The sequence below is a fragment of the Ictidomys tridecemlineatus genome, chromosome 10, assembly GCF_052094955.1.
Source record: "Ictidomys tridecemlineatus isolate mIctTri1 chromosome 10, mIctTri1.hap1, whole genome shotgun sequence".
Taxonomy (NCBI): domain Eukaryota; kingdom Metazoa; phylum Chordata; class Mammalia; order Rodentia; family Sciuridae; genus Ictidomys; species Ictidomys tridecemlineatus.
The window spans coordinates 128,976,979-128,991,003 of record NC_135486.1 but is presented as its reverse complement, the minus strand read 5'-3'; the positions used below and the strand labels follow the sequence as shown (position 1 = coordinate 128,991,003).

General features: G+C 41.4%; 1 protein-coding gene across 3 annotated transcripts in view; it reads right to left on the bottom strand.

Moving 5' to 3' along the window:
• Cog7 (component of oligomeric golgi complex 7) overlaps positions 1-14,025 on the bottom strand; it is a 63,339-nt gene that overhangs the window by 26,997 nt on the left and 22,317 nt on the right. For all 3 annotated transcript variants that reach the window (XR_005730309.2, XM_078024212.1, XM_005323747.5), the window contains exons 7-9: positions 10,698-10,896; positions 5,051-5,178; positions 3,835-3,989 (exon numbers count right to left, since the gene is read on the bottom strand). Coding sequence is in view for 2 of the 3 variants with exons in the window: in XM_078024212.1 (XP_077880338.1) it covers positions 3,835-3,989; positions 5,051-5,178; positions 10,698-10,896 (482 nt within the window). In the remaining variant the exon portion in view is untranslated. The remainder of the gene's footprint in view (positions 1-3,834; positions 3,990-5,050; positions 5,179-10,697; positions 10,897-14,025) is intronic.

The window sequence follows — 14,025 nt, the reverse complement described above, 5'->3', positions numbered from 1 at the left end:
ACAAAACTTGTGTTCCAGGGATGGCACCTTCCCTTCCCATCAAGAGAGGGGACAGCTCCCTGAGGGAATTAGTTGTCAGGGGGCGGGGCCTGGGCCTCAAGGGCAAGTTAGCAGGGCAATGCCCAGGAACACCAGCTTCAGCTGTGGGAGGGTAAACAACTGTGTCACACCCTGCAACTATGACAAGCATGCATTAGGAGAATATGCCATGCACAGTCCCCAAGCTCTGCAGAAGTTCCTAACAGTGTCCCGGGGGAAGGTGAGCAGACAGGATATCTCATTGTCCTTCCATCTAGAACTCAAAATGGGTTTATCATGAAATCTCAGATGAAAGGGTAGCCTTTACCACATTATTTTTGTCTTCAAACTCTCCAACTCTCTCTCACTATGCACATTTCCAAATGTCTACACACAGAGTTGCTCTGTTCGGGATTTTAATTACAAGCTTTGCTTAATATCAAAACCACCATGGAAAGAAGGTATTATTATCATCAATTTACTCAGAAGGAAGATATTAAGACTCAGAAAAGACTGGTGACATGCTCAAGATCCTAACTAGTAAGTGCCAGGACCTGAGCCCAGGCTGGTCCCATTCCAGGGCCCTCCCACCCACCACAGCTGCCAAGTCCCTCATTCTGTGGCCAGGACATCGCCTGCTGTATTCTACAGTTTCCCTCTAGTTCAAGCCAGGCCCGCCTGCTCCTCCCTCCCCCTGCGCCCCTAACACCCTCCCAAGCCCGCCTCACCAGTGAACCACGTCCCATCTGAACCCTGCTCGAGTTAGCTTCAACCTGGATTTCCTAGTTGTATAAACTTTAGCTATTTTAGTAAATCTTCCCTCCTAGAGGAGATGACCTGATTTCACCATACAGTTTGAATTTTTAATATGGAAATTATTTTTAAAAACAAAGTAAACAAATAATGAACAGAAGAACTAAAAGCAAAATTGTAAGAAGCAAAAGCTCAGAGAAGCAGGAGTTAGAGCAACAGCCTTAAGAAATCTCAAGGCCTCACCTTTCATGTGGAGACAACATTTAAAGTTTGTTAAATTTTTTTTCCTTAAAGTTTATAGGGAAGAATCAGAAAACTAAAAGCAAAATGTTCAAAACCTAGTTACTCATGAGGTCTAAAAAGTGATTAGGAAAGGAGAAGACTTTCACATTTTTATGTCTTTTCATATTTTAGGGGGAATTATTTCTAAAAGCATCATTTCTGCTATTTCATAATAAAATTCTTAGATCAAAATTAAAAAAATCTTTCAGGGCTAGGGTTGTGGCTCAGTGGTAGAGCATTTGCCTAGCATGAATGAGGCAATGGATTCAATCCCCAACACCACATAAAAAGCTAAAGGAACTCAATAAAGGTCTTGTGTCCATCTACAACTAAAAATATTTTTTAAAAAAATCTTTCCAGGACTGGGGTTGTGGCTCAGTGGTAGAGCACTTGCCTAGCAAGTGTGAGGCCCTGGGTTCGATCCTCAGGACCACATATGAATAAACAAATAAAGTGAAAAATCCATTGGCAACTAAAAAAATTTTAAAAAATCTTTCCATTCACAAAATCCTGATAGTGACACGAAAGAGTTAAAACTTTGATTAAATTTGCTGCTGTTGCTGCTGCTTCTCTTTTTCTGGGAACACATCTGGGCTCATCTGGGCACAGTTCCAGCCTTAATGCCAACACTTGGAGCTGCCCTGTGAAGGTGGTGACAGCTCATGGCAGTGACCAAGCGCTCTGGCTCAACAGCCCTTAGATCTCCCGGGGGGTGAGCTTGGTATTTCTGGAATGACAAGAGCTTTCAAAACTCCCCCATCAAAACTGCTTCAGTTCAATTCGGGGAGTTCTGAGACTCAGGGCAACTTCCTTGTGGAACACGCTGCGAGGGAAGGTCCCTCGGAGAGCATAAGAACGTACTTGTGTATAAACTAAGACTGGAGCCCGTAACTTCCTGAGGACCCTTGCACCTCAATTAAACAGGTCAGAGGATCCAGCCTTATACCGCTTTCTTTTTCTTCTTTCTGACAAAATGTAATTTAACTTTCCCTTTATTTTCCTCTCCTTTGGGAAATAGCGCGCGCGTGTGTGTGTGTGTGTGTGTGTGTGTGCGCACGCGCGCGCGCGCTTAGGCATGCACACTGAGCTTTGTACATGCAAAGCAAACAGTCTACCACTGAGCCATACCCACAGACCCTTCAGTAACAGCTTTACTGTGATATAACTCACACACCACAGAACTCACCCATTTTAAAGAACACAATCCAACAAGTTTTTAGTGTATTCCCAAAGTTGTAAAACCGCGGCCACACTTTAAACCATTTTCCTCAGCCCAAAAAGAAACCCACACCATTTAGCAACCATCTGCTGTCTTCTCTCAGTTCCCCTGGCCTCAAGAAACCACAAATCTACCTTTTTAAAATCTTATTTACAGACTTGACTACCCCGGGGAATTTCATATAGATGGAAGGACATAATATGGACTTTTGTGATTGGCTTCTGTCACTCAGCATGATGCTTATGTTGCTTATTTTATATTTTTAATTATATTGGAATATGTTTGTGCTCATTGATTTTAAAAAATAAAAAATAACTAAAAAAACTAAATCTTCTATGACTACAGTCTCGGTTTCCCCAGAGATAACCACTGTTTGGCGTGTCTTGCCTAACATGGGGTAAAAGTTCAGCAAACTTTTTCTATTAAGATCCAGATGGTAAATTTGTTGTTGTTGTTTTCTCTACGCTGGGGATTGAATCCTGGACCTTGCACATGCTAGGCATGCCTCTACCACTGGGCTACATCACCAGCTCCCAGACAGGAAATACTTTTGGACTTTTGAGTCACAAGGTCTCTGTCCCAGCTACTCAGCTCTGCCTTCACAGTGGGAAGGAGCCAAATGTCCTAGGCAAGTGAATGGCATGGATGTGTTCCAATAAAACTTTATTTATAAAAACAGATGGCAGAGCAGATTTGATTCATGAGCTGTAGTCTGTCCACTACTATTTGATAGGAATATGAGATACATTTTTAAAGTATTAAAAAAAAAAGGACCAAGGGGGCTGGGGCTGGGGCTCAGTGGTAGAGCGCTAGCCTAGCATGCATGAGGCACCCCATAAAAATAATCAAATAAAATAAAGGCATTCTGTCCATCTACAATCACCAAAAAAAAAAAAAAAAAGGAACTAGGACAGCACTCCTGGTTTTTTGTAAGTAAAGTTTGATTGGAACAAAACCACATCCATTTTTTCTGCATTATTTAAGACTCTGCAGGGCTGGGGATGTGGCTCAGTGGTAGAGCACTTGCCCAGCATATGCAAGGTCCTGAGTTCAATCCCCAGTGCCTCCAAAAAGGACTATGCTGCAAAGGTCTCTATTACAGCAGAGACTGTAAGACCCCAAAAGACTGAAATATTCACTATCTGCTTCTTAGAAAAACTGCAATCTTGCTCTAGAAAATGGACCCTACATTTGTGTTCTTTTTGCATAATATATTAACTTTCTACATGATTCTGCAACTTGCTTTTTTTCACTGAATACTGTTTTGAGACCTGTCCATGTTGATATGTGTAGGTTTAATTCATACTTTGCCACACAGGGTTACCTCGCGAATATACTGCATCTTATCTAGCCACTGCCTAATGGATGGTCATTTAGGTTTCTTCAAATGTTTCGCCTTTACTAATGATGCTTCAATGAACATCCTTAAGAACATCCTCTTGGGCCCAGGTACAAGTGTTTCTCCAGTGTTCACAACAGGGATAAAGAACACATGCATTTTTAATTGGGACAGACAGTGCCTTCCAACATGGCCTACCCTGTTTTAGCTTCCCCAACCTTACTTGGCAAAGAGGGATTTCAGGGCTGTCAGCAGGCCGCAGGTCCCCAAGCCATTGGTAAACCTGGCACATCTGTCAACAGCTGCAGATGCCAGACTGAAGAGCTTGTTCACGGAATGGCTCAGCTCTTGCACACAGTCCATCACTTCCCCGTGCTCCTGGTCAGAGGTGGACAAGGAAGAGCCTCATGAGACTCAAGAATACCATGACAGATAACACGAAGCAGGCAGCTCACCCAGCCCTCTCCTCTCTGGAAAAATCACTTGAGGTTATCGGAAATACTGTCAACCAGGACAGCTCTTCTAGAGCCCGAGCCCCATGGAGAAGGACAGTTGATGTGGCCAGTGATCCCACAGAAATAACTCACGGCAGAAAAGCATGACCAAATGTCTAGGCTGTCCCTACATTTTACATCTCTCCCCTTTTCCTGTGATTATTAAGATAGTACTTCCTCCTCTGGCTCTCAAGCTAGGACTCTAATTCTCCATACCAGTCACTCTAAATAAAAAGGTAGCAGAAGGAAAATGTTTCCCTCAAAAGCATGAAAGTAACTGAAGCAGAAGGAACTTTCTAGGTAAAATGGGGAATAGCAAGAGGCAGCAGATTTTAACTTCTGTAAGATCAGTTCCTAAATGTCAATACACTTCATGCTGGACAACCTCAAGTGACATGAAAACAAAATAATCTTTAAAAGGAGAGGCGCTCGATCCCCTCCCTCCTGCCCACACAGTCCCCTGAAAGCACTGTCCATGGATGTTAAGCTCCTGTGCCATCCACATCATCTTCCATAAACAGAAGTCCCCCTTAAAAATAAGTTACTAGGGGGCTGGGGTCTCAGCTCAGTGGTAGAGCACTTGCCTAGCACATGTGAGGCACTGGGTTCGATCCTCAGCACCACATAAAAATACATAAAATAAAGGTATTGTGTCCATTTACAACTATTAAAAAAAAAGTTACTAAATCAGAATAAGCTTTCCAAAGAACTTAGGCCTCTCATTTTACTAGATCTCTATGAAGGATTTGAAATGGAACACTGGTAGCATATTTGCGGCCTCATTTTACACTTGGATGGCAAGAGCCCGTAAGGATTGAAAGCCATCTCCCCGCTCAGCTCATTCTTTGTATACTTGACCTCACCCCCAACCCTCTGCCAGACTTGGCCGAAAGATCGGTGCACAGAATGCTTCCCAAATGGCCAGTGGTGGCACTGCCACGTTACCAAGGGCACAGCGCTGATCTGGATGAGGAGGTTGCTCTCCTCCATCTCGCCGTACTTCAGCTGGTAGGGTCTATAGGGTCCGTACACGGCATCCACCAGCTCCACGACTTTCACCAGGTTGTGCTCCTCTTTAGGGAATCGGAAATTAAAAACAATAATGAACAAAGGATCTGAATTAATTGCTACAGAGCAACGGGAGAGAGGTACACTACTGGAACTATTCTTGTTTTATCTTCAGGGGTGTCTACTTTTTTGGTTAATCTGCTTTGATCATTCCAGGTAGCTTCTTCAATCTCATTTCAGTAAATATTTGGATACATTTGGGTTTTGTGCATTGTGTGCTGAAAGTTCAATTGAAAGTACAACTAAGACACCCATCCCCTTAATCCTACAACCCTTGGTAGTTGAGGATCCCTTCAGTGAAGACTCAGGGTTAGGTTCTGCTACAGAGAAAGGTTCTGAAGGAAGTCCATCTTACTCTTCCGAGTGTCCTTGGACTTTAGGGAAACAGGAGAGCCCAAGTTCAGTTACATACAAATTTAAAACATGTTTGTATCCAAAATGTACATGTGCTTATTCTACAGTGCAGCAATTCAACTTCTAAGGATTACACCCAAGAAGCAAACAATAGTGCAGGAACACAGTGCACAAGCACGAACACTCTGCCAGGACAGGGCTGTGGAAGCCATCTGAAGACGATGAGGAAGTGCAGCAGCCTGCTGACTGACTCCTCACAATCTCTGCTCCCCTCCACCTGTCCTCCACACCGAAGGCAGAACACTCCCCAACAGAAGCCTGGCCACATCTCTGCCCCACTCGCCTCTTCCCAAAGATCTCTACTGCTCTTCAGCTGCAAAGCCTGACCTCAGGAAGTGGAAGATGGTGGCAATTAGGAGTGAAGGCCCTGGTTATGCATTCAGATGCCCTTTTCCCTCAATGACAAAATGAGGGAACTGATGCCAACAATCTTAAAAGGCTTTTGTTGAGTAGATAAAATGTGCCACATGCCACATCTTTAATATTAATTCTATAGCCACCTCCTCCTTCACTCTTCCCCTGGCTTCCAGCCTCATAGGAACTTCTGGTCCCAAGCTGAGCCTCCTGTGTGGAAGGACCCTCTGCTTCCCTACCTCTTTTCATCAGCTAATTCCTTCAATACTCAACCAGCTTGATTCTGTTGGACTCAATTATCTTTCTTTGTTTATAAATGCTTAGGACCACCTGTTTTCTTGATAGTGCTCATCTCACTTTGTAATCATACATCCGTCAAGTGTGACGACCTGATTCTCTCCCACTGCATACTCTAGGGACGGTGTCTGCTTTTGTTCATCTTTGCATCCTCAGCTTCTAAACTTCAGTACAGTCCTCTGGTGTTTGAATGAGTAAGTTAAAAATATGTTGACCTATCCAGAATGTGGTCATGAAAAATAATTACATATACATTTGTGTATGTGTGTATCCTGATTGGGAACCAGGATTCTCACTGCAGGAAATGGGAGATGTAAGTGGGCTTGAAAAAGCAAAAAGTAAAAATTTTATAGCATTAAATCTGACTGGGAAATATCAGTATAAATTGCCAATTTTTAAAAAATATGTATTTCCTAGCTCTGTCCACCAAAAGAGCCTAGAAGTAATGATACCTCAGCAACAATGAACAGCCATGGTGTTCAGACTCTCATTTCTAAATACCAATTTTCAACAGAAGAAACTAGTCTCCCTGGAAAAACAGCTGACTCCAGGTGAGGGGTAAAGGAAAGCACAGGTGCTTCTGGAATAGTCTGTGCCAAAAAGCAAGGAAGCATTCAAAGACTGATTAGAGACATGCCAAAAAGGTATGAGAGTCAGCTGAATGGGGACCCACAGTACAAAAATGAAATAATTTGGACATCAAAATGATTGGTAACAATGAGGGGGCTGGGGATATAGCTCAGGTGGAAAAGTGCTTGCCTCAAATGCACAAGGCCCTGGGTTCAATACCCAGTATTGCAAAAAAAAAAAAAAAAAAAAAAAGGTAACAAATCATAACACACTGGATTTTTTAAAATCCATGAATTTTTGTCCATCAAGTGGGCTTCTTTGTAAGTATTAAAAAAATAATAAAATATTTTTTAAAATCCATGAATTTATAGTGACATCAAAGAGGCAGAAAGGGGGGCTGGGTGTGGCTCAGTGGTAGAGTGCTTTCCTAGCATGCATGAGGCACTGGGTTCGATCCTCAGCACCACATAAATGTAAAATAAAGACATTGTGTCCACCTAAAAAAACTTAAATAATAAATATTTTTAAAAAAAGAGTCAGAAAGGGAAATTCTTCTTCATAAGAGAATGCCAGCAGATAATTGTAGAATGAATGATATAATTACGAAATCACTATTTTACAATCAGCACTGTAAGAATTCATTAAGGCAAGGCTCATCGATGGGTGCTGATATCACTGGGCAATTGTTTCTTGGGGAATGGCATATTCCTATGAGCTCACAGTATCACCCCACAAATTACCTAATAATTACAAAGAGGAAAAGGTAACGACAATGGGGAGATCTGGAGGATACATTTACAGTGTGATTAATCTAACCTGTCACCGGCAATTCGATATTATGTGTTTCCCGAGGTGATGCAATGGGAAGTCACATCAGCATCAATGCAACAGTTTTGCTAAAAATGTTTGAGATAAATCTACTAATAAAAGCCTGGAATGTGGGGCATTCCATAAGAAAACGACTTTTTCTTCTTCAAAAACGTCCATGTCATGAAAAACAAAAGAAAAATGAAATGACTGTTGTAGATTAAAAGAGATTTTAATCTACAGAAACAGGACAATCGAGGCAATGTATGTTCGTGAACCAGAGGTCAGTGCGAGGCAGAGGTGGGGAAGCCGCTATGCAGACAGACACCTGTGGAACTGGGGAAACCCGAGCACCCACTGCACGTTAGCTGACAATATGAAATCAAAATTAAGTTCTTGGGTGTGATAATATTCTACTGAAACCAAATTTAAGAATATAAACATATGGATACTCATACACAAAATCTGCACATATACATAATCCCAAAATGCTGTTTTAGAAGGCAGGTTGAGGATGATTTTTTTCCCCTTCCTTGTATTTTCAGGATTTATCTATAATAAATACACATTGCTTGTTAACTATAAAATCAACTTAAGTTACATTTTAAAAATTTGCTTTCTTTTCCATAATCTTTTATATTTTAAATTATATCATGTATGGGTATTTGTTAGTAAAATAACAGAAACATGTTAAAGGTAAAATAAAAGTTAGAAAATATATCAGAAATATATTTGATAAACAACAGGAAAAAGTCCACTACATAAGAATCTTTTAGGAGTATGTCAAAATTTTAAACATGGTTACTTCTAGCAAATAGGAATATAGGAGACTATGTAACATATATTTTTGTTGCTTTTTACAAACATATTTAATAACACTATTTTAAATAAATTACTCTAAGATATTAACAAGAAATAGATTAAAACTCCAAGCAGAACAGGCAAATAAGCAACCAAAAAAGAAAAAGAGATCATTTTTATAATATAATTTTCAAACTTGCTAATGCTGAAGTAAATTAAAATGATATATTATTAACTGTATAAGAATCTGACAACGATGGAAGAGGCAGGAACAACCTGGTGCCTTTATTCACTATTATACAAAAATTGGCAGAAACTTTCTAATGAGCAAAGTAGGAAAAACATCTTTCAATTTTTCCACTTCTTCATGACTACAATTTAAAATTTATCCTAAGGACCAATCAGAATTAGGTTTAAACATTAATGGGTAATACAGTTCATAACAGTTGTACTTATAATAGTGGCTAAAAAATTATAAGCCACCGCCAGGTGCGGTGGTACACGCCTGTGATCCCAGTAACTCGGGGGGTTGAGACAGGAGGATCATAAGTTCAAGGCCAGCTTCAACAACTTAGTGAGACCCTGCCTCAGAAGAAAACATTTAAAAAGGGTTGGGGATATAGTTCAGTGGTAAAGTACAGATGGGTCCAATCCCCTGTACAAAAAAAGATTAATTTAAAAAACAATTAAATATAATTGTTTATAATTAAATATATAATTTTTTAAAAATTTAAAAATATGTGTGTGTGTGTGTGTGTGTGTGTGTGTGTGTGTATAATAAAGGTATTGTGTCCATCCACAACTAAAAAAATATAGATTAAAAAAAACAGGTCTTGGGGCTGGGGTAGTGGCTCAGCAGTAGAGCGCTCGCCTAGCACGTGCGAGGCCCTGGGTTCGATCCTCAGCACCACATAAAAATCAACAAATAAAATAAATGTATAAAAAAATTTAAAAAAAAAAAAAAAACAGGTCTTGGGCTGGGGCAGTTGGTAGAGTGCTTGCCTCACATGTACAAGGCCCTGAGTTCAATGCCCAGCACCATAAAAATACATAGCACAAGCTAAATATTTTTATTAATGCTTAAAACAACCTGCATTTACATTTGAATTACTGGGAAGAAATGCAATGCTGTCAGTGACTCCGAGTGATGAAGCTATGGGTCACTTTTAGCATCTCTTTTATTTTTTGTGTTTCCAAAGTATTTTTCAATTAAAAGTAAAACAAAACATTATTTTGAAACCTTCCACAGCCACTGTCAGAAATCTGCACTCCCATGGCCGATGACAAAGCACTCCTCTATCTGACTCTGCAGAGGGTGGTTCTCCTCGCTTGGAAAGTCCATGGCTGTGGGCGGAATGCAACCTGTCCCCTGCCCTGCCTTCGTCCCACTCTGCTCCAGCAGGATCCACGGCCTGCACACTCTGTAGCCACCTGCCAGGGCAGCGTGGTCCTCTGGAAGCCACCCACATCCACCGTGCCTCTCCCACACCTAAGGCGAGTGTGCCAAAAACACCTGTGACTCATCAGGAACCTGAACAACAAACACACTCCCTGGAATGTCCAGGCAATTAAGCACAAATGTCATTAAAGAGAATAACTATTAAATAAACGCAGTGAGTGACACACAGCAGCCACATGGCAGAACAAGGCCTTCCTCAAGCAACTTCCTGATTTGACAGCAGCATGTGTCACGAGGTCTATGATATCTAAAAATTTACGATGGTTTTAACACAGACGGAAAACAGCTGGGAAAACGCACCATCCCATGCATCACCCCCCCAAAGGGAATGAGGAGTGAGTGCTTTTCTCTCAGCCACCAGGAGAGCCCTTTTCCACACAGCTACCCGTAGTCCTAACACAGCTCCGCTGTCACGACAAACCTGCTGTTTCCCCTTCAGAAGCCCCTACAACCTAAGTGTCCCCTCAAACTTACTTTAGAGGTTGAACTAAGGTTTCGTGACTCGAAATGAAGAGAACACTATCCTCCCAGGAAGCCTGTTGCCAGCTCCTGCCACCTGCGTCTTCCTGCCTCTTTCACATGCTAAGCCACAGCAGAAGGTCCCTCAGTCCCCAGAGCCGAGAAAGCACTAGACAATACCCGGGATACTAGACAAGTATATTACAGCCACTTCCCTAAGGGCAGTTTCCATGGACAGCCTTCCATTTGTGTTGGAATCCTCCCCTTTCTGCACAGTCCCCTGAAAAAGAAACAAACCCAGGCCCCAGAAGCTGCAAAACAGCAAGTAAAGACAAGTCGGAGAAGGGAGGAAGGAATGCCTACGTAGGTGGGGGAGCAGTGCCACCTCCAACCCCTTGGCAAAGTGGGCGGTGGTGTCGTAGAACTCCAGCAGTTTGGTGAGCTCCAGCTCGGGTCCCGCCCTCTCCACGCCAGCGCTGAGGCACATAGGCAGGGAGGGCACCAAGGCCCCCAGGGTCTGGATCAGCAGCACTGTCACAACCTCGTGAGGGTTCTTGAAAACCTGCAGTGGGAAACAGGCAGCTGTGTCAGCTCGCGCCACCAACAGGACAGAGTTCTTAAAGAAGCTGTTTTCTGGATCACTCAAAGAAATCCCCTTAATAGGTAAAAAGTGACTAGTCAAGAGCTACAAGCCCAAAGGTCCCCTCACGGCAGAGTGAACGTGCTCAGAAAGCACAGCAAATCTGCAGGACCTGGAAGGTGTCTGGAATGATGGACAATGTCCTGTCCTGTCTACTGCTGCCACCCCCAACCCCCAACCAGTGCCTTCCTATTTACAAATTTACTAAATGTTTTCCTGCGGTGTTTAGATGGTACCAGAAACTGACTGGAGGGAGGGCTATGAAGGTGCCAAAGGAGAAATGGCTTTGGGGCAGGGGTGGGGGCACCAATGAAAGAAAAGCAATTCACTGAATCACAACTGGAAGGATCTTTATGCAGACTCAGTCTGGCTGCAGCCTCTCCTTGACACTGATCTTGATGGATTCTCTTAAGGACCACACAGAAGAGTGTACCTAGACCCGTTAAAATTATTCATTGATAGTCTTTTCTCTCTCATTATATGTACTTTAGATTTCTTGGGAAATTTTTGAATAATGTACATAGTTCACTTAGAAGGGGGTTCTGTCTACACCACCAGGGTTGGTTAAGTACTTTTTTGTTAAAACATAACCTAGATATGTACAAACATGAGATGATACAAGAACTTTTTTTTAGGCAAATCCAAGGCCAAAAAAGTACAAATTTAAAACTATAAACCCAAAAGAATTCAAAATTTCACTACAAAATACTCTGAGATAAATGAAAATGAAAAGAACAAAACAAAACTTACAGGATGCAGCAAAAGCAATACTAAGAGGCCTGCAGAGCTGCAGGTGTGTATGATTAGAAAAAGAAAAATTTCACATGCACGACCTAAGCGCACACATTAAAGAACTAGGGGGAAAAAGATCAAATTAAACCCAAAGTTAGCAGAAGGAAATAATATGTATTAAAGTAGAGATAAATAAGAGGATAGAAAATCAACAAAAGTAAAGTCTATTACACCAGAAATTGCAGGGTGTTTTTGCAAAGATTAATTAAAAAAAAAAAACTGCTTTTACCTGGACTGATTAAGAAAAAAAGAGAAAGAATTTAAATTACTAAAATCAGATATAAAATTAAGGCATTGTACCAATTTTACAGAAATAAAAATGATTATAAGAGAATTCTGTGAACAACTGTATGCCAACAAACTGAATGAAATGGACATATTCCTAGAATACGAATAGAACACAACCCACCAAAACTGGCTCAGGAAGAGAAAACTGGAATCCTCCTCTACCTATAGTAAGGACATTGAATCAATAATCAAAACCTCCCCTCAAAAAAAGATCAGGATCAGATGACTTCACTGGTGACTTCTACAAAATATACAAGAAGAATTAAGGCCAACCCTTCTAAAACACTTGGAATAAAGCTGAAGAAGAGAGAATATGCTATGGACTGAACTGTGTTCCCCTGAAATTTGTACGAGAAGTCCCAATCCCAATACCTTGAATTTGACTATATTTGCAGACAAGACCTTTAAAAAGGTAGCAAAGGGGAGCTGGGGCTGGGGCTCAGTGGTAGAGTGGGCACCTAGCACATGTGAGGCACTGAGTTCAAACCTCAGCACCACATAAAAATGAAATCAAGATATTATGTTCAGGGCTGGGGATGTGGCTCAAGCGGTAGCACGCCACCTGGCATGTGTGTGGCTCGGGTTCGATCCTCAGCACCACATACAAACAAAGATGTTGTGTCCGCCAAAAACTGAAAAATAACAATCCTTATCTTGGACTCCAAGACTTTAAGAATTTTGAGGAGATTAATTTCTGTTGCTTAAACTTGCCAGTCCAAGATACTCCCTTACAACTAATACAGAACACTTCCTAACTCATTCTGTGTGGTCAGCATCATCCCAATATGAAAAGCAGATAGAAACTGTTGGGAAAACATATAACGGCAGCAGCACCCCAGAGAAAAACCCCAACATGGCGCCTAATGACCCTCTTTCTCCTCTTTTTTTTCTTTCACTGGGGTGAAACGTTCCCGCCGGCACCAATGTTCAAATCCTGCGGGTGGGAAACCTTAGCTCCAATAAGAATTAACTTCTTGGGCTCTGGAACTGACATATGGAAGAGCTTGCCAATAAACGGGCGACCCGTTATCTACCTCAGCCCTGCTACCTCTCCTTAGACCTATATAAACCCACAGCCTTTTGTAATAAAGCGGAACCTCTCCGGTGATCTGTGTCGTGTGGTGTCTCCCATTCGTAGCGCGGTGTGGCGTCTTACAGAAACACTGCAAGAAAACCACAGACCAATATCCCTTGTAAATGTATAAGCAAAAATCCTCAACAAAGTACTAGAAACTGAATTCAGCAGCACATCAAAAGGAGTATGCACCGTCATGAAGTGAGATTTACTCCTGGAATGCAAGAACAGTTCAATGTATAAAAATTAATCAATTTAATATATCATGCCAACAGAATGAGGGGGAAATACATATGACCACCTCAATTAATGCAGAAAATCCATTTAACAAAATACCCTTTCATGACAAAACATACAACAAACTAGGGATAGAAGGAAACTTCTTCCAGATGCTAGGGCAATAGGTGAAAACCCAGCTCACATCAGACTCAATGGTGAAAGACTGAAAGCTTTTCCTTCTAAGTTCAGGAACAAGTCAAAGAAGCCTGCTTTTGCCACTCTATCCAACATAGTACTGGAAATTCTTGCCAGAGCAACTGGAAAAGAACAAGAACAAGAAATAAAAGGTGTCCAAATTGAAAACAGAGTGATCTCTGTTTACAGATGACATGGTTTATGTGTAGAAAATCCAAAATAATCCACAAAATACTGTTAAGAGTTAAAATTCAGCTATGTTGCAGGTAATAATATCAACACACAAAATCAGTTGTCTGTCAACACACTAACAATGAACAATCTGAAAAGGAAATTAATAAAAACAAGTCAATTTGCAATAGCATCAAAAAGAACCAAGTATTTAGGAATAAACTTAACCAAAAAGCTGAACAACTATACACTGAAAACTACAAAACAGCAAAAAATGAAAGAAGACAAATAAGTGAAGACATGCCATGTTC